Source organism: Phyllobates terribilis, unplaced genomic scaffold (assembly GCF_046119375.1).
Source record: "Phyllobates terribilis strain yellow unplaced genomic scaffold, ASM4611937v1 Scaffold_5__5_contigs__length_657084704, whole genome shotgun sequence".
Taxonomy (NCBI): Eukaryota; Metazoa; Chordata; class Amphibia; order Anura; family Dendrobatidae; genus Phyllobates; species Phyllobates terribilis.
The window spans coordinates 42683924-42711868 of record NW_027362765.1 but is presented as its reverse complement, the minus strand read 5'-3'; the positions used below and the strand labels follow the sequence as shown (position 1 = coordinate 42711868).

Sequence of the window (27945 nt, the reverse complement as noted above, 5' to 3'; positions counted from 1 at the left end):
ACAGGTCGTCAAATTTCAGGGAGCTAATGGGAGTCTGGGAAACTCTTCAAAGATGTCAACATTTGCTCAGAGGAAGTCACGTAAAAGTTTTCTCAGACAACGGCACCACCATCTCTTTTCTTCGTCGACAAGGTGGTCCAAGAGGAAAATGGTTACAATCATTGGCGGCAAGAATTTTCCACTGGGTGGAGAGAAATGTTCTTTCAATATCGGCTATTCATCTAAGGGGGTCCGAAAACGAGGTAGCAGATTTTCTCAGCAGAGCAAAAGTTGGTCCCTCAGATTAGGAACTAAATCCAGATGTTTTTCATCAAGTCATGCAACGATGGGGCACCCCGTCTATAGACCTGTTCGCGACCAGAAAAAACAGGAAGCTGCAGCGCTTTTTCTCCTTGGACCCGGCTGACAGCCGACAGAAGGAATAGATGCCCTTTCTCAATCATGGGGCAAAACTGGTGTACGCCTTTCCTCCATTCCCTCTCATCTCAAGAGTACTAAGGAAAATCCAACAGGAGAGGGGAGTTCTTATTCTGATAGTGCCCAAAAAGAGCTGGTTTCCTCTGCTACACCGGATGTCGGTGGATCTCCCATTCAGACTCCCAGCCAGGAAAAATCTTCTATCGCAAGGTCCCTTATTACATCCGAACATCCAATTCCTCCAGCTGACAACATGGAACCTGAGAGGCGGATCCTAGCCTCTAAGGGCCTTTCTCATCGAGTGATTACAACTCTCCAAGCCTGTAGGAAACAATTAACGTCAGCCATCTATTCTAGAATCTGGAGACAGTTCTGTAGCTTTGCAGGTGAGTCTGTGGAAAATTCTTCTCACTCCAATATTCCAAAGATACTGGATTTCCTCCAACAGGAGTTTGATAAGGGTCTGAGACCAAATACGTTAAAGGTTCATAGCTAGGCCCTAAGTACTTTCTTGGGCTACTCCTTGATAGACCACCCATGGATATCAAGGTTCATAAAAGCAACTTCTCGTTTAAGACCTACGATAAGGAGTCTGGTACCGCCGTGGGATCTGAACCTTGTATTGAGAGCTTTATGTAAGTCTCCCTTTGAACCCCTGGAAGAAACATCAGTAGACCTGCTTTCCATGAAATCAGCCTTTCTTGTGGCAGTTACTACAGCGAAGCGGGTAGGTGAGATCCAGGCTCTCTCAATTCTGGACCCATACCTTAAGATCCTGGAGGATAGATTGGCTCTTAAACTGGATCCCTCCTTTCATCCTAAGGTGTCCAGTACTAACCTGAATCAAGAAATAATACTGCCATCTTTCTGCCAGTTTCCCAAAAATGAAAAGGAAAAATCCTTCCATTCCTTGGATGTCAGGAGGGCAGTTATTCGGTATATAGAAGTCACAGCCCCCTGGAGGAGGGACTCAAACCTGTTTCTGCAATTCTCGGATGTGAATAAAGGCAAGAAAGCTTCTAAGCCGACTCTAGCAAGGTGGTTAACAAGGTGAATCAGAGGGGAAGGATCCACCAATTTCCCTTAAAGCTCATTCCACTCGAGCAATCTCCGCTTCTTTGGGCGGAGAAAGCGGGAGCATCAGTAGGCCAAATTTGCCAGGCAGCAACCTGGTCTAATATATCCACATTTAGTAAACATTATAAATTAGGTGTATTGTTCAGTCAACACTTACCCTATGGCTGTAAAGTCCTTCAGGCAGTAGTCCCGCCCTAAACGTTCCAATTTTGATTTGGTATGTCTCTTGTCATGCCGTTATGATGGACGTACTGGTAAAATATTATTAGTAGAATTCTATTAGTAGAATTATTCCTACGGTTAATTACGTTTCCAGGAGTACATCATAACGGCACCATATTTCTCTCCCCTGCTCTTGACACTAATGTGAATGTAACATTGGTATATGTATATAATAAAATAGAGTTGCATCCATCCTGGTTGATGATTAGTACAAACACTGAGGGTGTGATGAAAGGGGGGGGGTGGCTTTTAACCTCACATGTGTTTCCTGTCCCTAGAGGAACAGAGGACTTAACTCCTATCGTGCTGTTATGATGGACTCCTGGAAAGGAAACGTAATTAAGGGTAGGAATAATTCCTATTTTTTGATTGCTTTCTATTCTGATTTTTGGGAGGCAGAATAAACAAAAACTAACCATTTAGGAATTGTATTTTTTTATGCCGCTCCGCGTGTGGCAAGATTGATAAGGCAGCGTTAATCTTCGGGTCAGTACGTTTACAGCGATACTACATTTATATAGTTTTTTATGTTTTGGCGCTTTTACCCAAAAACTTTTATAGAAATTTCTTTTTTTGTATCGCTTTTTTCTGAGAGCTATAACTTTTTTATTTTTCAGCTGATGGAGCTGTATGGCAGCTTGTTTTTTGAGGGACAAGATGATGTTTTCAACTGTACCATTTTTACTTACATTCGTCTTTTTGATCGCTTTTTATTCCATTTTTTGTTTGGCAGTATGATGATAAAGCATCTTTTTTTGCTTCATTTTTTTGTTTTTTTTACTGTGTACACTGAATGGGTCAACTAGTGGGACATTTTTATAGATCAGGTGGTTCTGGAGGCGGCAATACGTGTACTTTTATTGTTTTCTTTTCATATTTATTTATGGGTATAGTATATTTTTATTTTTTTTAGATTTTTTAATTTTTTTTAACTTTTTTTTATATGTATTTATTTTCACTTTCTGACACTATTTTTTGCTTTTATACTTTGTGCCACTTTGTGGGACTTTCATTTTTTTGCAGGCTGATCGCTTGAAAAACAGGGATGCAGCAGCATATTTGTGCTATGCAGCCTGTCAGCGCTGCACAGGCGCAAGTTACATTGATCGTGCACTGCGCATGATCAAAGTAACTTCCTGATGCCTGGTCACCAGGATGTCACCATGGCAAAAACCAGGACTCAGCAGACACAGCGCGGAACCCCAAAAACAAGGTAAGAGGCACGCGTTTACCTCCCCTCACTTCCGGTATGCTGCAATCTACTTCAATCGCATTTCGGGGGTTAATGTGCCGGGAGTGGTGCGGGACCACTCCTGGCACATAGAACCGAGTGTCAGCTGTGAGAATCAGCTGATACCCAGCGGCGATCGCATTGTGCGTAATAGTATGTACCTGGTCGAATAGGCCCAGGGCACACGGACGTACTATTACTGACAATGTCAGAAATGGTTAAAATGGAAAGCAAAACCAGAGAGACATGGAAGAAAACGGAAGACTACCATTCGAATGGATCGAAGAATAGCCAGAATGGCAAAGGCTCAGGCAATGATCAGCTGCAGGATGATCAAAGACAGTCTCAAGTTACCTGTGAGTACTGTGACAGTTAGAAGACGCCTGTGTGAAACTAATCTTTTAGCAAGAAGTCCCCGCAAAGTACCACTATTAAAAAAAAAAAAAAAAAAAAAAAACGTACTGAATCGGATGCAACTTGCAAAAGAACACATCAAGTGACCTAAAGAGAAATGGAAAAACATTTTGTGGACTGATGAAAGTATAATCGTTCTTTTTGGGTCCAAGGGTCACAGACATTTCATCAGACGACCCCCAAACTCAGCATTCAAGCCACAGTACACTCTGAAGACAGTGAAGCATGGTAGTAAAGCATCATGATATTGGTATGTTTCTATTACTATGGTGCAGGACCTATTTACCGCATACCAGGGATCATGGACCAGTTTGTCTACTGAGGCCTTTTGAAGAGGATACTAAAATTTTCAGCATTGTCAACTGTGGCATCAACTACAGTACGGTTGAAAAGTTTTAGGCAGATGTGGAAAAAAATGCTGCAAAATAAAAATGCTTTCAGAAATAGTGTTAATAGCTTAATTTTATCAATTGACAAAATGCAAATAAAACAAAAGAATATCTAAATCAAATTAATATTTGGTCTAGCCACCCTTTGACTTAGAAGAAATGATGCTTTCTTTTTTTTTATGTACTTTTGCATACAATATTTGAACAATCATGGCAAAGCAGTTATTCCAAACGAGTTTGAAAACTACGCACAAATCTTTGGTGGGTGTAGCCTTGTGCAAATCCATTTGTATCTTAATGTATCACAGACAGAGTCGATGATTTTGAGATCAAGGCTCTGTGGTGATCATACCATCGATTCCACGACTCCATAGTGGTCATACCATTGTAATATCTGTGCCTGTCCTCTCTACTCCTGCTTTGCTGATTGGCCAATGCGGAGTGGCTATTCAATAGCCCTGTTTTAGTCCTGAGATTTGTGGCTCTGGCCAGTCCAGAAGCTATGGGGTTAAATTCTGTTAGGTTGTGTTTATTCCTGCTGTCAGCACTGGGTGGTGCTGTTGGGTGGGACTATTTAAACCCCTGAGAATCAGTTCCCGCTGCCAGACAATAACTCTGCTGTCCTGGTATATACCTCTGTACTGTGCTTCTGTGTTTTCCTGATTATTCCCGTTCTTTGATGTTGGCCTGACATTTGACTACCTGCTTGCTATACGATTTTGTCCTTGATGTTAGCCCTGCTTAGTGACCCGTCCTGCCTCTGGTTTGTTCTTCTTTTTGGCAGACCTTCTGTGGCGACAATGTAGATCCCTATAGAGGGGTTCAATAGTGGGGTCGAGGTTCCTCTGGAATCAACCAGATTGAGTGGCTTGTGCCAAGTCTGTCCAAGGTAGCCATTTTTGAGCCTGTGGCAACCATCACTTCCAGGACTCCTTGTTCTTCTTTACGCTGAAGATAGTTCTTAAAGAAAACCTGTCACTTGCTCAAAAATATGACTCAAAGAAGGCCTTTCACCAATTTTTTTGTATGGTGAACTGGAGACACAGTCCAGTTTTTTTTGTTTTGTTTTTAATTATGCCTCTCCTTTACAGAGATATTGTGAAAGTAGTGGGACCTAATGAGTTAACTTTAAGTGCAAGTGGGTGTTATTTTTCACTGGCACTGCATCTGCCTGCATGAGTTTCCCAACCATAAGCAGGCAGCAACATACTAGAGAGAGAACACGCCTACAATAACTTAAGCTTCTCAGTGTGTGAGATGTAAGGCTACAGCTCTGATCTCTTCATCTCGCCTTCTGCTTAATTAGACAGTTTGGGTATGTAGTACAGATGACTCTCACCTTTCAGATAAGGTCGATGTGAAGAATAGGGGCGGCACAACTGAGTTTAGCTGTGCCACATTACAAACCCTTCTATCAGCTCTCCTCCTCTCATAACACTGTCAACTCTGCTGTATGGCCCTCCAGAGGTGTAAGCTCAGAATGAACAATGCCATAGATCCCAACCAGATAAGCTGATAATACACTACACAATGACATTTATAATTGTACACATAGACTATGAATGGAATATAAATTTACCCTGGTAGTCTATTTTATATCTGGCATTCTGTACATGATCCTGGATGCTTAGGATGCACAATGTTACTGTCTACATCCCAGTCAATGAAACATTATTAAAATATACTTAATGAAATACAATTTTGCACTAATAGATGATGATAATGATGATGAAACGAAGAATAAGTAAGACAACAACTTGAGCCTTGCTTATATTGCTGTCCACTTTACTTTTCCGATGTGGCGCACACAGCTTACGTCTGTATTCTTTGGTTTAAATCAGGTGCAGTCAACTGAGCTGGCACCTGTTCACATTTCAGTATAAAGAGAAAAATGCTACCAGCTCACTACAGCTTGTGTGCAACTACTTTCCTCTCCCAGCACTTGTAACTCATCTAAAACAGCAGCACAATATTCCTTTTAAAAAATTATTTGATCTTTATTTATTAAATGGCAGCTGATTATAGACATGTATAAAGAAAAGTAAAAAAAAAAAAATCACTTTTGGGCTGACTCGTTTCTGACCATACGGCCCTAAGTCTTTGACCACAATCTATGAAATGAATATACTATCCTTTTAAACCTTGTGGAAATTGTGGACACAGTCCTCTACTTCCTATATATGATGTAAATACTACAATATAAAATCCATGCAATTGATTATAAAAATACAAATTCACACATACACATATATTAGAAATAAAATGGAGATAATAATATAGTATTAAATCTAACCAATGATTAAGACCAGTCAGGTGGGTAGAATTAACCATTAAGATCCAAAAAGCTTCTCTATTTAGGAGCACCCTCCTCCGATCTCCACCGCAAACTCCTCTGATAACTCTTTCTGTAAAACATTTACCACATTCAGGACATGAATATGGAATCTCCCATGTTTTGATGTTCAACAAGTGGCTTCTCCCCTGTGTGACTCCTCTGATGTGTAACAAGACCTGACTTGTGTTTAAAACTTTTTCCACATTCTGAACATGAAAATGGCTTCTCCTCTCTGTGAATTTTTTGATGATCAACGAGATTTGGTTTCCGAGAAAAACATTTCCCACATTCTGAGCATGAAAATGGCTTCTCCCCTGTGTGAGTTTTTTCATGGTCAATAAGATTTACTTTCTGAGAAAAACGTTTCCCACATTCTAAACATGGATATGGTTTCTCTCCTGTGTGTCGTTTCTGATGTACAACAAGATGTGATTTTCGTATGAAACATTTCCCACATTCTGTACATAAGAATGGCTTTTCCCCGGTGTGAATTTTTTCATGTGTAGCAAGATCTGATCTCTTTTTAAAACATTTCCCACATTCTGAACATGAAAACGGCTTCTCCCCGGTGTGAGTTTTTTGATGGTCAACAAGACTTGATTTTCGTGAAAAAAATTTCCCACATTCTAAACAGGAAAATGGCTTCTCCCCACTGTGACTTCTCTCATGCCTAATAAAATGCGATGGACAGTTAAAACACGCCCCACATTCTAAACATGAGTACCGCTTCTCCCCAGTCTGACTTCTCTCATATGTAATAAGATGTGATTTCTCTGTAAAACATTTCCTGCAAATAGAACATGAAAATGGTTTCTGCCCAACCTGAGTTTTTCGATGTTCAAAATTATAAGATTTCCATGTAAAAAACTTCTCACATTCTGAACATGGAAATTCCTTTGCTTCTGTGTGACTTTTCTTAGATTTAACAAGATTTGATATATCTACATAACATTTTCCACATTTTAAACATTCAAATACATTCTCTCCTTCTTGAGATATTTCATGTTCCTCATCCCTTCTGTTATTTTCCTTAACGGTCTGTAATGCATCAGAATATTGGGCCTGTTGAAAAGGATCAGATGATAGATCTTCATTGTGATGGGATGAGGGTATATCTTCGATAATTGCATTCTCTTCATCTGGCTCTTGTTTAATACCATGCTCATCTGCTTTAAAATCTGAAGAGATCACAAATCTTCTGATACAGTCACCTGTCAAGATGAAAAATCGATTATTTTTATACAGTACAGACCAAAAGTTTGGACACACCTTCTCATTTAAAGATTTTTCTGTATTTTCATGACTTTGAAAATTGTACATTCACACTGAAGGCATCAAAACTATGAATTAACACATGTGGAATTATATACTTAACAAAAAAGTGTGAAACAACTGAAAATATGTCTTATATTCTAGGTTCTTCAAAGTAGCCACCTTTTGCTTTGATGACTGCTTTGCACACTCTTGGCATTCTCTTGATGAGCTTCAAGAGGTAGTCACCGGAAATGGTCTTCCAACAATCTTGAAGCTGTTCCCAGAGATGCTTAGCACTTGTTGGCCCTTTTGCCTTCACTCTGCGGTCCAGCTCACCCCAAACCATCTCGATTGGGTTCAGGTCTGGTGACTGTGGAGGCCAGGTCATCTGGCGTAGCACCCCATCACTCTCCTTCTTGGTCAAATAGCCCTTACACAGCCTGGAGGTGTGTTTGGGGTCAATTGTCCTGTTGAAAAATAAATGATGGTCCAACTAAACGCAAACCGGATGGAATAGCATGCCGCTGCAAGATGCTGTGGTAGACATGCTGGTTCAGTATGCCTTCAATTTTGAATAAATCCTCAACAGTGTCACCAGCAAAGCACCCCCACGCCATCACACCTCCTCCTCCATGCTTCACGGTGGGAACCAGGCATGTAGAGTCCATCCGTTCACCTTTTCTGCGTTGCACAAAGACACGGTGGTTGGAACCAAAGATCTCAAATTTGGACTCATCAGTACAAAGCACAGATTTCCACTGGTCTAATGTCCATTCCTTGTGTTCTTTAGCCCAAACAAGTCTCTTCTGCTTGTTGCCTGTCCTTAGCAGTGGTTTCCTAGCAGCTATTTTACCATGAAAGCCTGCTGCACAAAGTCTCCTCTTAACAGTTGTTGTAGAGATGTGTCTGCTGCTAGAACTCTGTGTGGCATTGACCTGGTCTCTAATCTGAGCTGCTGTTAACCTGCGATTTCTGAGGCTGGTGACTCGGATAAACTTATCCTCAGAAGCAGAGGTGACTCTTGGTCTTCCTTTCGTGGGGCGGTCCTCATGTGAGCCAGTTTCTTTGTAGCACTTGATGGTTTTTGCAACTGAACTTGGGGACACATTCAAAGTTTGCCCAATTTTTCGGACTGACTGACCTTCATTTCTTAAAGTAATGATGGCCACTCGTTTTTCTTTACGTAGCTGCTTTTTTCTTGCCATAATACAAATTCTAACAGTCTATGCAGTAGGACTATCAGCTGTGTATCCATCTGACTTCTGCACAACACAACTGATGGTCCAAACCCCATTTAGAAGGCAAGAAATCCCACTTATTAAACCTGACAGGGCACACCTGTGAAGTGAAAACCATTTCCGGTGACTACCTCTTGAAGCTCATCAAGAGAATGCCAAGAGTTTGCAAAGCAGTCATCAAAGCAAAAGGTGGCTACTTTGAAGAACCTAGAATATAAGACATATTTTCAGTTGTTTCACAATTTTTTAAGTATATAATTCCACATGTGTTAATTCATAGTTTTGTTGCCTTCAGAGTGAATGTACAATTTTCATAGTCATGAAAATACTGAAAAATCTTTAAATGAGAAGGTGTGTCCAAACTTTTGGTCTGTACTGTACATTAGTCTTAATATTGATGTTTAAATTTTAATATTTATATATAAACATTTCCATACAAATTGCAGGACATATAGAAGAATTCAAACTCCATGTATTAGACACAAATGCATGTGGCAAACGTAAACTTCTGCTAAAATACTGTGTGATATAATGTAGTGTTATTAAAGGGGTTTCCCCATGAACACAATTTCATTATAATCAATAGATCTTGGAATAATAATAATTTCCACAATTGGATGTGTTAAATAAAATGTTCCTGTGCTGAGTTAATCTTATAAATGTGCCCCTGCTGTGTACTGTGTAATGGCTGTGTCTGACCGTGCAGGAACATGGTCTGATCATACCACATCTCCTGGGCAGGTGAGGAAGTAAAAGAGTATACAGACATTACAGCACGGGATCACAGCTGATTCTTTCTTTGAAGCAAAACCTTGTTTAAAAACAGGCAGGAAAATGCTTTATCTCACAAAAAAAATCAGCTGTGATCCCCTGCTGTAATGTCTGTATACTCTTTTGCTTCCTCCCCTGCCTAGGAGATGTGGCATGATCAGACCATGTTCTGTACACAGTGAGACACAGCCATTAAACAGGGGCACATTTATAAGATTATCTCAGAACAGGCACATTTTATTTAAACACATCCAATTGTGGAAATTATTATTATTCCAAGATCTATTGATTAAAATGAACTTTCTTTCATGGTAAAACCCCTTTAAGGCATTTCCTATTACTCAGAAAATGTAGATAATCCAGCTCGATGACCTGTGAATAGGCTTTTATTCACACAAAGTGCATAACAGAGGACAAGATCAGCAGTACAGCTAGAAGAAATGCGTCATCAATGTGTTTCGGGTGACAGCCCACCCTTAGTCACCCGAAAAGCGTTGATGTTGCATTTCTTCCAAGCTGTACTGCTGATCTTGTCATCTGTTATGCACTTTTTGTAAATAAAAGCCTATTCACGATTCATTGAGCAGGATTATTTCATTTGTATGATTGCTCCATGCAGTGACGCCGTATTTCCAAGCTTTGTACATCTTTAAGATGTCCCCTATGGTGAACTGGATCTAATCTTATTTCCAATTACTCTTGGGACCACAAGTATACCTTTCTTTGAAGCGAAAAGTTCATGAATACAAATTGTATGATAATTCAAAGCTTTGCAACATCTCATTATACTCATACACATGTATATAATAATTAATTTTACGAAAATCCGTATCCTCCAGAATTTTTTTTAACCTAATTCACTCCTAGTGAATTCAGCATAATGTGCCCATGTGGCTGTCATTTTGTTAAACTGAAGGGGGCAGGCAAAAAGTAAAAAAAAAAACAAATAGAAAATTAAGTTACATCACTGAGGTCTAAGGGGTAACATTTCTCCTTATGTAGAGTGACATACCATCACTGGCATGTCAAGGTAAGGAGGCTTATTAGCCGTGCAATGCTCCTCTGGGAAATTTAATATGCAAATTGCCTCTTCAGAAAAAAAGAGGACTTGAACTCTAAAGCGCCACCTATTGGAAGCAGCAATCCTACAAGTCACAATCAACCCTTTAACGAGTCGCGCAATATGACTTGGGATAAAAGCCAAATCAGAATCTCAATTTGCAGACACGGTGTTTTGGGCTGTTGGCCCTCATCAGTGCAAAGTATGAGAACTGATTTGGCTATTATCCTAAGTCATATTGCACGACTCGTTAAAGGGTTGATTGTGACTTGTAGGATTGCTGCTTCCAATAGGTGGCGCTATAGAGTACAAGTCCTCTTTTTCTCTGAAGAGGCAATTTGAATGTTACATCACTGTTCACTTCTCCGGACATCTCCGCTGCCTGCTGTCCCCCTTATGGTCGTCAGCAACTCTTCTTATTGCCGCTGCGCTCTAATACCCCAGGCTTCTTTACACTAGGCTGGGAATTTTAGCAACGACCAGGCCTGGGAAGTCTCTGCACTTGTGCGTCGGAACATTGCAATGTCGTGACATTACAAAGTGCGCCATGATCTTACGATGCACACTCTACTATGATGGGACATCTGGCAGCAATTTGGCCTGAAATGTTCTTTCGCTTATTCCTTATATGATTTGCATGCAAAGGGACGTCTTGCTCCTGGTTGCAGCCTGATGTCCTGGCCTAGCATATATAGCATATAGTCCGGGGGTTTCAGAGCATGGCAGCGTCACGAAGAGACACCAAGGACAAACAGGGGACAGTGAACAGTGGCTGAAGAGCATATTAATTGTTTTTTCCCCCTATATCTTATGCTTACTATGCTCTGTGGTCTCTCCAGACACCAGAGTATAAAAAAGGGAAACTAAATTTGCTACAAATCGAGTTTCCTTGTAAAATCCACGCGAATTGGCAATCTCGAATCTCGTCAGATCCGCTCATTCTAGTTAGGAAGTTCTGAAAGCTAAGACATTTCTTGGTTTTTATATTATTGATTAATATCCCCATTGTAGGGTAAAGAGAAGTAACAGGCTTATTATCAATATTAAAGCTTCTACAGTTATCAGCTCTACATAAATTCTAGGAACAGAGATTTACTCCCACAACACAGGATCTCCATTTGACAGTAGCCAGACTGAGGTGCAGAGTCTATGGAATCTCCTAGTCTTTACCTGCAGTCTAAACCTTGCAAGATGTTATGGACTTTACTTCATGAAGATCCAGTTTGTGGCTCCCAAAAGTATTCAAAGAATACTGTGAGATATTGTGCGAAAGGACTATTAACTGCTGTAATGATCCAAACGCCAATAATTCCTGTTATAACAATTGTGTGAGATTCCGATGAAGATGTCTTCAGTTACAGTGGGTATGGAAAGTATTCAGACCCCTTTCAATTTTTCACTCTTTATTTCATTGCAGCCATTTGGTAAATTCTAAAAAGTTCATTTTTTTTCTCATTAACGTAAACTCTGCACCCCATCTTGACTGAAAAAAAACAGAAATGTAAAAATTTTTGCAAATTTATTAAAAAAGAAAAACTGATATCACATGGTCATAAGTAGTCAGACCCTTTGCTCAGTATTGAGTATAAGCACCCTTTTGAGCTAGTACAGCCATGTGTCTTCTTGGGAATGATGCAACAAGTTTTTCACACCTGGATTTGGGGATCCTCTTCAGTTCCGTCAGGTTGGATGATGAACGTTGGTGGACAGCCATTTTCAGGTCTCTCCAGAGATGCTCAATTGGGTTTAGGTCAGGGCTCAGGCTTGGGCAGTCAAGAATGGTCACAGAGTTGTTCTAAAGCCACTCCTTTGTTATTTTAGCTGTGTACTTAGGTTCATTGTCTTGTTGGAAGGTGAACCTTCGGCCAGGTCCAGAGGTTTTCATCCAGGATATCTCTGTACTTGGCCGCACTCATGTTTCCTTCAATTGCAACCAGCCGTCTTGTCCCTGCAGCTGAAAAACACCCCCATAGCATGATACTGCCACCACCATGTTTCACTGTTGGGATTGTATTGGGCAGATGATGAGCAGTGCCTGGTTTGCTCCACACATACCGCTTAGAAATATCACCAAAAAGTAGTGTTCAGCAATTTGTTTGGCATTTCAAATTCGGGTTCGCGGTTCGCGCCAAAAAAAATGGCTCTGCCCACGAACATCCCTGATTTGCCACGTTGTCACAACCCGAATTTGAAATGCCTAACAAATTCGCTCAACACTACCAAAGAGTTCTATCTTCGTCTCATCCGACCAGAGAATCTTATTTCTCATAGTCTGGGAGTCCTTCTTGTGTTTTTGAGCAAACTCTATGCGGGCTTTGATATGTCTTGCACTGAGGAGAGACTTCCGTCGGGCCACTCTGCCATAAAGGCCCAACTGATGGAGGGCTGCAGTGATAGTTGACTTTGTGGAACTTTGTCCCATCTCCCTACTGCATCTCTGGAGCTCAGCCACAGTGATCTTGGGGTTCTTCTTTACCTCTCTCACCAAGGCTCTTCTCCCACGATTGCTCAGTGTGGCTGGACGGGCAGGTCTAGGAAGACTTCTGGTGTCCCAAACTTCTTCCATTTAAGGATTATGGAGGCCACTGTGCTCTTAGGAACCTTGAGTAATGCAGAAATTCTTTTGTAACCTTGGCCTGATCTGTGCCTTGCCATAATTCTGTCTCTGAGCTCCTTGGGCAGTTCCTTTGAGCTCATGATTCTCATTTAGTCTGACATGCACTGTGAGCTGTGAGGTCTTATATAGACAGGTGTGTGCCTTTCCAAATCAAGTCCCATCAGTTTAATTAAACACAGCTGGACTCCAATGAAGGAGTAGAACCATCTCAAGGAGGATCACAATGAAATGGACAGCATGTGACTTAAATATGAGTGTCTGAGCAAAGGGTCTGAATACTTATGACCATGTGATATTTCAGTTTGTTGTTTTTTAATAAATTTGCAAAAATTTCTACATTTGTTTTTTTTTTCAGTCAAGATGGGGTGCAGAGTGTACATTAATGAGAAAAAAATGAACTTTTTAGAATTTGCCAAATGGCTGCAATAAAAGAAAGAGTGAAAAATTTAAAGGGGTCTGAATACACTCTGTGCCCACTGTAAGTCTCCAGGACATTCTGCATGGTAACCCGATTGTTACTTAGATATAAATAAATACTTGAGATCTAAGCTCTAATACATTATGCTATAATTTTTAAAGTATTTTAATATTTCATTTTTATTTTTACATCCTTATTTCAACATCTACAACTCAGGGATATAGTCATCCATATTCATTAAGAATTTTGCATGAAGCAATTAATCTAAAGCTGAGAAACCAGAGCTCACAACAAATAATACACAATGGTACCAACCAGTGACTGAGAAGAATCTGTGACATCTCTGCATTTAGTGGTTACTACTCACCTGGGAAGTCATCTGTAGGAATCTCCTCTTTACACCACTCCTCATCTGTCACATATGTCTCTGTAGTATTAATATGGGTCAGATCGTCACCCTGAAACATATATTGTAAAAGTCACAGACAGATGGAGAAGTCACATCTATGATCAGCTCTAATCCTGCCATCTCCACCGTTCTCATTACACAAGTAGAAAACATATAATACTGGTGGATAAAACAAGACTGAACACAAGACCTTCACAGCCGCCTACACATCATAGGGGAGATCTCATGACACCTTCTCTCCATCTACCTGATGATCCTGAGGAACATTGGGATTTTCTTCTGAATAGTCCTGTGGAAGAAGACAGGGACATCTCTCCGGTGTTGTCCTCTTACTGGATAGGACTGGAGAAAACATATACAGGGACTGAATTAATTTCTTACAGACGGATAATTATAGGCCGTGTGTATTTAGTCCTGTCTATTACCTGGTGATGTGAGGGGCTGGGGAACCTCCATCATGATGTCCTTGTACAGATCTTTGTGACCTTCTAAATACTCCCATTCCTCCATGGTGAAAAAGACCGTGACATCCTGACACCTTATTGGAACCTGACACATACAATGATACTGTCATCCCCCCGATCCCTTCATAGCATTACTGTATAATGTCCCATCATTCTCAGCAGTGTCACCTCTCCAGTCAGCAACTCAATCATCTTGTAGGTGAGTTCTAGGATCTTCTGGTCATTGATGTCCTCATGTATCAGGGGGTGAGGTGGAGGTCTCGTGATTGAGCTCAGGGGTTTTCCCCATCCCTCAGACACAGGGGCCTGACAGCGCTCACTAGAGGTCTTCTTCACTACTGTGTAATCCTGGTTATGGAGAGACACATTAATAAATCTCACTACAGACATTTCCAGAGTCCTCACCTCTCCAGTTCTGTCCATCTGTTATTCCCATAGATAAGAATGATGTAATGTGACGTCATCAGAATCTCTCACCTCTCCAGTAAGCCGGAAGAGGATCTCTAGGGTGAGGTGTAATATCCTCTCTATCTTTTCCCTGTTTTTATCCATCTGGGATGGATCAGTCAGGAAAATTCTCTTATATAGAAGATCTCCACTGAGAGAATCCGATATTGTAGGGACCTGAATGGGAAGAAGAAAGGAAATACTAAAATATTAATAAAATATAATTTCTTAAGATATTGAGGGGAATCATATGAAGAAATATTTACAAAATAAATAGAAGTTATAACAAGGATGGTTTTACTGAGGACAGTCATCAAACTAACTGATGTTTTATAAAACTTAAAAACTTTAGAAACTTTTATTAAAAACTTTATAAATAGGTAAGTAGATACTTGGACAGAGGTGTAGCTGTGGATATAGTGTTTTTACACTTTGCAAAAGCATTTGAGACTGTCCACATAGATGCCTGATTGGTCAATTAAGGTCTATAGGGTTAGAATGTAAGTTTTGTAATAAGATTGAAAACTGGCTCCAAGACCACACCAAGAGAATTGTAGTGAATGAATGCTACTCTGAGTGATCTACGGTTGTACATGGTGACCCCAAGGTTCAGTGCTGATATCGATATTATTCAACTTATATCATTAAAAATAAGAGACTGGGGGGCGTGGCTTGGCTAGACATGTGAGCGGTTGCAGAACAGATCAGCTCCAGGAGCAATAGCCTGTAAAAGTCTCCACTGGGCCCTAAATAGTAATAAAACCAGAGATAACATCTCCCTCTGAGCTCCTGTAACCATCACTGCACAACAGAGGAGTTTTTTATGGCTGGGAAAGCAGGCAGAAGGCACCATGAGGTGACTGCAGGAGCAGACAGACAGTCTCAAGATGGCGCCGAGAAACTGAAGCTTTCCACATCCCCTGATGCACCAGGCAAGTCTACTTCCATGAAAGCTGCAGTTAAACTAGCTAAATATGCTAGGACAAACAGAGCAGCCCCCTTGAGTAAAGGCCCCGTCACACTAAGCGATGCAGCAGCGATCCCGACAACGATACGACCTGTCAGGGATCGTTGCTGCATCGCTAATACATCGCTGGTGAGCTGTCAAACAGGCATGCTCACCAGCGATCAGGGGAGCAGCGATATCGTGGAAAGAATCGTTCCACGATGTCCTGCTCCCGTTACCAGCCTGCTGCAAGCAGGAGCAGGCTGGTAACTATGGTAAACATCGGGTTACTAAGTGCGCGTGTGCCCCTAGTAACCCGCTGTTTACCATGGATACCACTCTGTTACGGTGCGCGGGAGCCTCCGCGCACCGTAGCAGAGTGGTATCCATGGTAAACAGCGGGTTACTAAGTGCGCGCGTGCCCCTAGTAACCCGATGTTTACCATAGTTACCAGCCAGATCGTTGGTCCCGCTGGTCACACACAGCGATGTGTGCTGGCCAGCGGGAGGCCAACGACCAAAAAATGATCCAGGACACTTTGCAACGATCAGCGACCTCACAGCAGGGGCCTGATCGTTGCAAAGTGTCACACATAGCGACGTCGCTGGTGAGTCACCAAAACCGTGACTCAGCAGCGATATCGCTAGCGATATCGCTATGTGAGACGGGGGGGGGGCTTAATACAGTGCAGACACAGATGAAGGGGATGGCTAATCCTTTCTCTGCTCTCCCAGGAGATTGTGACAATACAGATAATACTAACACCTCAGATAACAGCCTGCAGCTTTGGCCAGAGGTTAACCCCTTCAGCACTCTCTCAACCCTGCAGACAGAAGAGCCTACAATTAAGGGTATGTGCACACGATGCAGAAATGCTCAGGATTTTTTCCTGAGCATTTCTGCATCTCCCTGGCAGGAAAAAAACGCATGCGGATTGTACATGCGGATTGTACATGCGGTTTCCTGCCAGGGACATGCGGAAATGAAGCGTTCTTCACTTTAATTTCCGCATGCGGGTTGACAAGCGCTTCCCAAGCGATTTTAGCATCACTTGGAAAGTGCTTGTCAACTTCACACTATATAAATCCATTCAACCGGCATGGATTTATATAGTGTGTGAATGTCAAAAAATAAAAAATAAATCTATACTTTACCCTCTGATGGCCCCCGGTGTCCTGCTTCGCTCGGTCCCGGCTACCGGCAGTGAAGACTGAATGACCTGCCGACGTCAGCGTCACGTGACCCGTCACATGACTCTGACGTCAGCAAAGGTCCTTCTTCATTCAACCGCGAAGTGCCGGGAACCAAGCAGGAGCGCTGCGCCTGCCGTCAGAGGGTGAGTATATATATATTTTTTATTTTATTCTTTTTTTTTTAATGGTACCTGGGTCTGGATGAGAGTCCTCTCATCCACACCCGGGTACCATCCGCACATTAGCATTAGACCGCATGGAATGCGCATCAACATATACAGTGATGCGGATTCCATGCTGTCTAATGCAAGTCAATGGCGCCAAAAAAGCAGCGTTTCCGCAAAATTAATTGACATGCTGCGGATTTTTGAGCGCAGCATTTACGCTGCGGAAAAATCTGCATCATGGGCACAGCACATGTGGATTTCAATTGGGGAACATTGCTGCCCTTCTACCATGCGTTTTTCATGCGTTTCCGCGGCGTTTACGCAACTGCAAAGACGCCGCGGAAACGCATGAAAAACGCATCGTGTGAACTCAGCTTTAGGATGTTTTCATGGTTGTTACACAGTATGGATCTGTCCTGTCCTCACTTAGTAATCAAATGGGTGAGATTAAGGAAGAACTTTCCTACATGAGACAGGGGCTGCAGAAAGTAACAGATCGCACCACAGCAGCTGAGAGGAGAATTAGTGATTTGGAGGATAAACAGCCTCAAATTATCAGTGACAATCGCAGACATGACCAACAGATCCTGGCATTGCTAGCTAAAACTGACGATCTGGAGAACACACTCAGGCGGAATAATATAAGGGTAATTGGCATCCCTGAAAAAACCGAGATCAATAACCCTACTGAGTATTTTGAGAAATGGCTGCTCTATCTGTTTGGGGCAGAACACCTGACCCCTCTATTTGCTGTGGAAAGGGCGCACAGAGTTCCTACTCGGCTGTTACCCGGAGCCCCGCCGAGGACAGTCCTAATGAAGCTGCTCCACTATAAGGACCATGACAACATCCTTAAGGAAGCTCGTGATAAAGGGGACATCTCCGTCAATGGCCAAAAGGTGTCCTTTTTCCCTGACTACTCCATTGAAGTGTCAAAACGCAGGGCACAATTTGTGGATGTGAAACGCCGGCTACGTCAGCTACAAATACCATATTCCATGCTTTACCCAGCGAAAGTCAGAGTGGCCGCCCTGGGAGGGACCTCCTTTTTTGAAAATCCTAAGGAAGCACTCCGCTGGCTTGATCTAAATGAACAGCAACTTCGCCAGAACCCACAACATTGAATGACGACGTATAACTTAAGTCATGTGCCATCAGAAGATATCTGATTGACTGTTGGAGTCATAATTCTTACCAAGTAACCCACGGCCCAGTGGAAAATGGATATTCTGTCTATTATCCTAAAATGGCAGGCTCCCAAGAAACGTTTATTTTTCTCTTTTAGTAGGTTGCTCGCTTGCTTCACGTGCGGATGCGAGTTGGACTGGTACCCCCATCCATCTGATTTTTCCGGATGGATCGGTATTTTTCTGTTTGTATGTTTTTGTAAGTTGTATGTTTATAGATTGTGCTGCGCAGTTCTGCCACCCGTATGGATTACAATGATCTAGTATGGAAAAAAGGGTATTATCATAACCTTGTATTTGGGAACCGGAGTTATGTTAACGCTTGTCATACGTATCCTGTCCATCCCCTATGCGTTATATCCTAATGGCTAACCAAGTAAAATTCCTTTCTTGGAACGTGAGAGGGTTGGGAGACCCCTTAAAGAGGACGGCTATCATGGAATATATACGGGGAAAATCACCAGCAGTGGTATGTCTGCAGGAAACGCATCTAGAAAAAAGTAATATAGCGGCCCTGAAGCGTTCATGGATCAGCCATAATTTTCATTCTACCTTTTCAAGTTACTCGAGGGGTGTCAGTATTTTAGTACATAGATCTATCCCTTTTGAATTGATATCCGCTAAGGTGGATGAGGAGGGCAGATTCATTGGGATTCATTGTAGAATATTCACCAAAGAATTATTACTAGTGGCAGTCTACATTCCCCCTCCCTATAATAATAATATTATGAAGGAAATTGCGTCACTCATAGACAAAGTACAGGGGTCCCTGTGCTATGCATGGGAGATTTTAACAATATTGTACACCCATACTGGGATAGATTCAGGTCAGACACAGCTACAGAGGCTACCCCCATAACTAAGTTTGGTGAGCTCCTATCAAAGTTATCCTTGACTGATATATGGCGTCTTAAATATCCCAAAACACAACAATTCTCCTGCTACTCTAAATCACATAACACCCTCTCCCACATAGTTTTAGTACTGGGAACAGAACACATTCTCCCTTTAGTGGAAAGGGTGGAATATTTACCTAGAGTACTGTCGGACCACTCACCCCTGATGATGAGCCTATGTCTTTTACCCAGATTGGAAGCTACCCTTACTAGATGGTCCGTGAATCCCTTTTGGTTGCAAATCATAGACACAAATTTGATTACATCACCTCTTCAAAACTATTTTATAGAAAATAACGGCTCTGTGATGCAGAACTCACTATGGGACGCTATGAAGGCCTGTCTGAGGGGGGTCCTGATACAAGCTAGAAATAGATCCAAGACTAAAACTAACCAATTTGGGGAATTCTTGCCAGACAGGGTTAGACTCACGGAAAATAAATTTGTCCAATCAGGTACAGAGGAGGACCTAATGACCTGGAAAGAGGCGCAGGAGCAATACTCCACACACATTAGGGAGAAGGCCAAGAATAAGCGACTATTTTCCCAAACACATTTTTATGAAGAAGGGGAAAAGGCAGGGTATTTACTGGCTATGATTGCAAGGGCTCAAATAGGGACATCCTTTATAGGCGCTTTAAAAAATAAGGAAGGTGCAATGGTTAATCAGCCAGATCAAATATCAAATACTTTCTGAGAATTTTATCACAGCTTCAATGGCCAATAATAAATCACCAGGGTTGGACGGGTTCCCTATGGAAATATACAAAAAATTTGGGGATATATTACTACCTCAATTGCTGTGCACCTTCCAGGAGGCAGCCAGGGAAGGCATTCTGCCCCTCTCAATGAGAGAAGCAGTCATCGTAGTGATACCCAAACCAGGTAAGGATCCATTGCTCCCCGAATCCTATAGGCCTATATCCCTGCTACCTACGGACATTAAAATTATAGCAAAAGTTCTGGCCTCCAGGTTAAATAACATAATATCTAATGTGATACATAGTGATCAATCGGGCTTTATGCCAGCTAGGTCTACAGCCGTTAATATTCGTAGACTATTTCTTAATCTTCAGCTGCAGGAGACAGGGTTATTTGCTCGCTAGACGCTGCTAAAGCATTTGACTCTGTTGAATGGGAATATCTATGGGTAGTTTTGGAGAAATTTGGTATGGGCGCTGGATTTATTTCATGGATCAAGCTACTATATGAGAGGCCATTGGCACGATTAAGGGTAAATGGGCGTCTTACTTCAGCCTTTGAACTGGGGAGGGGTACCTGGCAGGGCTGCCCATTGTCCCCTTTACTGTTCGCACTGGCCATTGAACCACTAGCTGCGGCTATCAGGATGCACCCTGGCATAATGGGATTTCGCAGAGAGAATATAGAGGAGAAAATTGCGCTTTATGCTGACGATGCACTACTATTTTTAGCGGAAGCCTCCAAAACATTATCTGTAGCTATGGAGACAATCGAGAAGTTTGGGAAATTTTCGGGTTTGGCGATTAATTGGACTAAGTCAGTACTGCTTCCAATGGATAATGGGAATATTAATGCACCTCACTATACGGACTCGGGCTTACAAGTGGTCAATGAATTTAAATATTTGGGTATTAATGTAACATCTAAAGTCACTGACTATGAGAAACTAAACCTCAACCCAATACTGGCCAGATTCAAATGTAAACTGGACACGTGGTCTAAATTGCCACAGTCAGTGGTGGGCCGCACTAACTTGGTCAAGATGATCTGGATGCCACAATTGCTATATGTATTGCATAATTCTCCAATATGGCTTCCCCAGAGATATTTCGTTAAAGCAAACAGCATGTTCAGGGACTTAATCTGGGGAAAACAAGCTCCAAGAATTAAACTGGAAACTTTGCAAAGAGATAAAACAATGGGTGGCCTTGCTGTCCCAAATCCGTGGGTTTATTATATGGCAGCTCAGCTCCAGCATATTCGTGGGTGGGACGACCCTGGAGGGGGAGGGGGGCTCAACGTCTTCTACTCCAATCACATTTTAAATCACTCAGACTCTATGAAGCATTGGAGGCTCACAAATTTAAGACACCCTTTTGTAGAACCCCAACTACGCTGTTAATACACAAACTTTGGTGGGCAGTGAGGAAATTACAGGGGATACAAGGGATCTCACAATTTACATCACTGTGGGAAACGCCATGGCTCCCTAACCTATATAAATTGGAAGGGTTTAAAAATTGGAGTCTAAAAGGACTAGAAAGATTCACTCATGTTTTAGCGGGAGATTCACTCAAGGAGTTTTCACAGATACAAAATGAATATGGACTGCCCAACACCGAATTTTATAAGTACCTTCAGTTAAGACATGCATATCAGGCAGAGGGTCTTGTCCTAAATAATGGAGTTCCTCGAAATGCTATAATACAGAGAATGGCTAGGTCACATAATTCTGGGGGGCTAATCTCATTGCTTTATAGGGGTCTGCTGGACCTGGTATTAGCAAAACACCCCATAAGATCAAAAGAAAAATGGGAGGGCTTGATAGGCCCTATTGAAGAGGGGCTGTGGTCTGAAATACTGGAAAGAGTTCCCCAGTTATCTCTGAGTGAGTCCCATAGATTCTCCCACTTACAGGTGCTGCACCAGTCATATAGAACACCCCAATTTCTCCACGATATAGGGCTTCGACCAGACTCCCTATGTGCTAGATGTAAAACATCCCCGGCTAACATGCTTCATATGATGTGGACCTGCCCTGCTCTGGAAAACTTCTGGAGGGATGTAATAGCGATCATTGATAGAACATACTCAGTCGATTCAGATCCCTCACCATTAGTATGTATACTGGGATATATAGAAGATCTGAGCACTGACGAACATGGCAAAATAGCGGTGGCACGCATGTTATACATGGCCAGGAAACTAATAGCCCAACATTGGTTATCAGAGCAGGCGCCCACGGTGACGGAATTTATAAATAAGATTAATTGGTTATTAAATATGGAAACAAGTATATCTGAAAAGGAAGGCCCTCTCTAAATTTGAAAAAATATGGGCTCCATGGATTGACGGCTCCGGCCTAGCATCCAGAGAACTGCATAGATTTCGACTTGGTCTGCTATGATTGATGTATAGATTACTTGACAGGTGCAAAATCCTACATTGGACTGCTTTAGACATGTATATAACTGCTCCAAAGCAAGAGTTGGATACCCCAATACAATTGTGACTATTCATACTGTAAGATTGTTAATTTGCTGTGGACAGAACTGTGGAACATTTAACTCAAAATGTTTTGTTTGAAAGGGCGATGTGTTGTGGGGAGAGGGACAGAATAGGGACTGGGTCCCTTCTTTGGTTGGATTGTTTTATTTGTTTTACTGTTGTTACAAAAATTTTTTTAACAATAAAAAATATTTGATTTAAAAAAAAATAAGAGACTGGATTAATAGTTTTGGTTCTATTTTTTCAGATGACAACAAGGTATGTAGTATATTGCAGTGTATGGAAAATGTACATAAGTTACAGGCAGACTTGGAAAAACTGAGTATTTAGACATCCATTTGTCAGATGAATTTCAATGTGGTGATATGTAAAGTTATGCACATGGGTACTAATCATATGAAGGCCATCGTGTGTTGTAGAAGGAGTAAAACTAGGAGAGTCACTTATAGAGAAGGATCTTTACAGAACGATGGATGTACTTGTAGATTACAGACTAAATAACAGCATGAAATGTCAATCGGCAAGTGACGGCTGAGCGGGTAACAGTCTCTTGGCTGGCAGGCAGGTGGTAACGGCAAGTGACGGCTGAGCAGGTAAGAGTCTCTTGGCAGGCAGGTGGTCACGGCAAGTGACGCTGAGCGGGTAAGAGTCTATTGGCAGGCAGGTGGTCACGGCAAGTGACGGCGGAGCCTCCAGGTAGGCTAGCAGGCGGGTAGCAGGTGAGAGCTCCCAGGTGAGCGGGTAAGAGTCTCTTGGCTGGCAGGCAGGTGGTCACGGCAAATGACGGCGGAGCCTCCAGGTAGGCTAGCAGGCGGGTAGCAGGTGAGCGCTCCCAGGTGAGCGGGTTAGCAGGTACGGCAGGTAGCAGGCAGGTAACTGGCAGGTGCTTCCTGTACCGCAGGTGGACTTGCCCATAGACAGACTGGCGGATGCAGGAGATAGACTGTCGGGCTGAAGGGAAGACAAGCAGGCAGACAGGACTGGACGTCAGGCTGGCAAAGGGACCTGAGGGCTGAAGCAGAGGTGAGTATGCTTTGCAACAACTTTGCTCGGGCACCTCCATTTTGGAGGAGGTGCCTTATATATGGGAAGTCCACCGGCTATTGGCTGGGGACTCCTTAGGACGGTGCGCGGTCCCTTTAAGAGAGGGGGAGCGCGCGCGCGCCCTAAGCACAGTGCCCGGGGAGGAGCGAGCGCCGGCAGCAGCGAGGGAAGGAGCGCTGGAGGACGCCGCGCGCTGAACAGGAAGGTGAGAGGGACGGCGTCTCTGCCTAGCAGGAGGCAGAGACGCCGATGCTACATAGAGGTACCTTTTGAGCGGATTGCTATGGATTTGGCGAGGTCAATAGTAAAATCCGGCCATGGCCACCAACACACTGTAGCATCGGCGTCCCTGCCTCCTGCTAGGCAGGGACGCTGTTCCCCTCACCTCTCCGCTCCGTGCCCGGCGTCTTCCTCCCGCTCTGCTGGCAGCGCGCGCTCCTTCCCGGCCACTGTGCTTAGGGCTCCCTCTCTTAAAGGGGCCGCGCGCGCCGTCCTAAGGAGTCCCCGGCCAATGGCCGGAGGATCTCTCCATATATAAGGCACCTCCTCCAAAATGGAGGTGCCCGAGCAATGTTGTAGCGTAGTTCATCACTCTGCTTCAACCCTCAGGTCCCGTTACCAGTTACCTGCCAGTTTCCTGTCTGATACCTGCCTGACTCGTGTCTATCTGCTGTTATTCCTGCGGTCCGACAGTCTGCCTACCAGCCCTGCCAGTCTGTCTATGGATCCGTCTGCCCGCTCACCTGGGAGCGCTCACCTGCTACCAGCCTGCTAGCCTACCTGGAGGCTCTGCCGTCACGTGCTGTGACCACCTGCCTGTCCAGAGAATCTTACCCGCTCACCTGGGAGCGCTCACCTGCTACCTGCCCGCTAGCCTACCTGGAGGCTCTGCCGTCACGTGCTGTGACCACCTGCCCGTCCAGAGACTCTTGCCCGCTCACCTGGGAGCGTCCACCTGTTACCTGCCTGTTTGCCTACCTGGAGGCTCTGCCGTCACTATGCTGTGACCACCCGCTTGTCCAGAGACTCTCGCCCTCTCACCTGGGAGCGTCCACCCGCTACCTGCCTGCTTGCCTACCTGGAGGCTCAGCCGTCACTTGCTGTGACCACCCGCTTGTACAGAGACTCTCGCCCGCTCACCTTGGAGCGTCCACCCGCTACCTGCCAGCTAGCCTACCTGGAGGCTTAGACATCACTTGCCATGACCACCCGCCTGTCAAGAGACTGCCCCCGTCACTTGCCGTGACCTCCTGCCCTCTTACCCAAAGACTGTCCCCGTCACTGGCCGTGATCTCCTGCCCTCTTACCCAGAGACTGTCCCCGTCACTTGCCGTGATCTCCTGCCCTCTTACCCAGAGACTGTTACCGTCACTAGCCGTGACTGCCTGCCCGCCTTCCCTGGGTGTCACCCGCTTCCTTACAAGGACTGCCCCTTTGTATAGTTGCTCTGTGGTTCCACCTCCCAGACCCGTTACAGTTTGCTCGGGCCATGGAACCCGGTGGCACCCAAGCTCCCTCGCTCTCGAAACTATGTCATGAACTGTCCCGTCAGAGGTCCCAACAGGAGTCCATCCTGAATCACCTGCGGAATGTCAACTCTCGCCTGGACACTCTGACTGCTCCACCAGCAACCACCGCTAGTGTCATGACTCGCAACCCGGCAGCGCCGCTGCCCACCAATACCATGGTATCCTGCCCCGGACCCCGGCTTTCTGCACCTCCTCGCTTCGGAGGCGACCTCGCTCAAGCTCGGGGCTTCATAAACCAGTGCACCCTGCACTTTGAACTCTTGTCCCACCAGTTTATCTCCGACCGGGCCAAAGTAGCCTTCATCATGTCCCATCTCATGGGGGAGGCACTGGCTTGGCTAAATCCTCTATGGGAGAGAGGAGTCCCCCTGGTGACCGACCTGCCAGCCTTTCTCACGGCTTTCCGGAAAGTCTTCGACGAACCCGGACGGAAGACCTCATCCGCATCATCTCTGCTACGCCTCCATCAAGGAAATCTCACCGTGGGCCAATATGCCATACGGTTCCGTACCCTTGCTTCGGAGCTGGCCTGGGATAACGACGCCCTGGTGTCTGTCTTTTGGGAGGGTCTGTCCGGCCGTATTAAAGATGAACTCGCCGGTCGGGACATTCCTACCACTCTCGACAACTTAATAACTCTTGCCACCCGGATTGACATCCGGTTCCAGGAGCGCGCCAAAGAGGTCACCCATGAGAGGAGGTTTCTACGTCTAGCCCCTACCTTTCAGAAACCCGTCTCTTCTCCCGCTGCTCCCCAGGCGCACTCATCCGAACCTATGCAGGTCGACCAGACCAAGATGATCAAAACCCGTCAAGAGTTACGCCGAGCTGAGCGGAGCTGCTTCTACTGTGGCAGTAAGGAGCACCGGATCCGTACCTGCCCGGAGAGGTCGGGAAACGCCTGTGTCTAGGATCGCTCAGAGAGGTCGTCCTAGACTAGAATAAACCCTCTCCATCTCTGTTGCTGTCGGTCTCTATCATCTGCGGGGAGAACCGTTATTTTGAACTAGCCCAACTTGACTCTGGAGCTGCCGGAAATCTCATTTCTCAGTCCCTGGTAGAAAAATACCGCATTCCCACCAAACCTCTGGCTGTACCCTTATCTGTCGCTGCCGTGGATGGGGGCCTCTTACCACGTCCCATCCAACTCATCACCGAATCCATTACTCTGCAGGTGGGAATGCTGCACTCTGAGAGCATCTTCTTTCATGATCTGCCTGGACTCTCTCACGCTCTCTTGCTAGGCCTACCTTGGCTTCAGAGACATGCACCCGTGCTTGATTGGCAGACCGGAGAAGTCCTTCGCTGGGGACAGGACTGCCATAAGACTTGTTTAGTTCCCGTCCATCTTGTCTGTCCTTCTCCTACCCCTGCTAATCTACCTGGACTTCCGATTCCCTATTGGTCTTATGCGGACGTCTTTAATAAAAAGGAGGCAGAGACATTACCCCCTCATAGACCATACGACTGCCCAATCGACCTGTTACCCGGCGCTACTCCTCCCCGTGGGCGTATTTACCCTTTGTCCGCTGCTGAGACCCGGTCCATGTCTGAATATATTGAGGAGAATCTGGCCCGGGGATTTATCCGGAAATGTACCTCCCCGGCGGGAGCAGGCTTCTTCTTCGTTAAAAAGAAGGACGGCTCACTCCGTCCCTGTATAGACTATAGAGGCCTTAACCAGATCACGGTGAAGAATAAATACCCCCTTCCGCTCATTCTGGAATTATTTGACCGTCTGAGGGGGGCTAGAATCTTCACCAAGCTGGACCTCCGTGGGGCCTATAACCTGGTCCGTATCCGTCAGGGGGATGAATGGAAGACGGCATTCAACACCCGGGACGGCCACTATGAATATCTGGTAATGCCCTTTGGTCTCTGTAACGCTCCCGCCGTCTTTCAAGAGTTGGTCAATGACATCTTCCGGGACCTTCTCTACTCCTGCGTAGTGGTGTACCTGGACGACATCTTGGTCTTCTCTCCGGATCTTCTCACTCACCGGAGGGATGTTCATCAGGTCCTGCTCAGGCTCAGGCAGAACCACCTCTACGCTAAATATGAGAAGTGCCTCTTTGAGCAGACCTCGCTTCCGTTTTTGGGCTACATAATTTCTCAGACCGGCCTACGAATGGATCCTGAGAAACTGTCTGCCATCGAGAAGTGGCCTCGACCAGAGGGGTTGAAGGCTATTCAGTGGTTCCTGGGCTTCGCCAACTACTACCGCCTCTTCATACCGCACTTCTCTTCCCGGACTGCCCCAATCTCTGCGCTCACCCGTAAGGGCACTAATCCCAGAGAATGGCTGCCCGAAGCAGAGGAAGCCTTTCTTTCCTTAAAACAGGCTTTCTCTTCCGCCCCGGTGCTGCATCGCCCGGACGGCAACAAGCAATTCTTCCTGGAAGTTGACGCCTCCTCCTCTGGAGCCGGAGCGGTACTTACCCAAAAATCGTCTTCCGGAAGAATGGTAACTTGCGGCTTCTTCTCCAAACTCTTCTCCTCTTCTGAGTGCAACTATTCTATAGGAGAACGAGAGTTATTGGCCATTAAGCTGGCATTGGAGGAGTGGCGTTACTTGCTCGAGGGGGCTCTTCACCCGGTAATAATTTACATGGACCACAAGAACTTGGCTTACCTCCAGAGTGCCCAGAGACTTAACCCGCGCCAAGCCCGGTGGTCCTTGTTTTTTGCTCGCTTTGATTTCGTTCTTCATTTTCGCCCGGCTGACAAAAACATCAAAGCTGACGCCTTGTCCTGATCCTTCCTGGTGTCTGATCTCGAGGAGGAACCTAAACACATCATCGATCCCGCCAGAGTAATGCAGGTGGCTCCCGTGAATCTAAATCGTCTCCCTCCCGGTAAGACGTTCGTAACTGTACCTGATCGGGAGAAGATCCTACACTGGGGTCACTCGTCTAAGCTAGCTGGCCACGCCGGTCAGAAAAAGACCCTCCAGCTTATTACCCGGCACTACTGGTGGCCTACCCTGCACAAGGACGTATTAGACTTTGT

The 27945-nt window shown here is 44.5% G+C and overlaps 2 protein-coding genes across 2 annotated transcripts in view; one reads left to right on the top strand and one right to left on the bottom strand.

Annotated features, from left to right (window-relative positions):
- Positions 1-27945, top strand: part of LOC141270638 (uncharacterized) — a 338269-nt gene that overhangs the window by 61962 nt on the left and 248362 nt on the right. The window lies entirely within an intron of this gene.
- LOC141270698 (uncharacterized) overlaps positions 1-27945 on the bottom strand; it is a 141762-nt gene that overhangs the window by 43480 nt on the left and 70337 nt on the right. The window contains exons 2-7 of the mRNA XM_073680793.1: positions 14794-14940; positions 14485-14664; positions 14278-14401; positions 14100-14194; positions 13811-13901; positions 6267-7296 (exon numbers count right to left, since the gene is read on the bottom strand). Coding sequence (XP_073536894.1) covers positions 6267-7296; positions 13811-13901; positions 14100-14194; positions 14278-14401; positions 14485-14664; positions 14794-14868 — 1595 coding nt within the window. The 5' untranslated portion in view covers positions 14869-14940. The remainder of the gene's footprint in view (positions 1-6266; positions 7297-13810; positions 13902-14099; positions 14195-14277; positions 14402-14484; positions 14665-14793; positions 14941-27945) is intronic.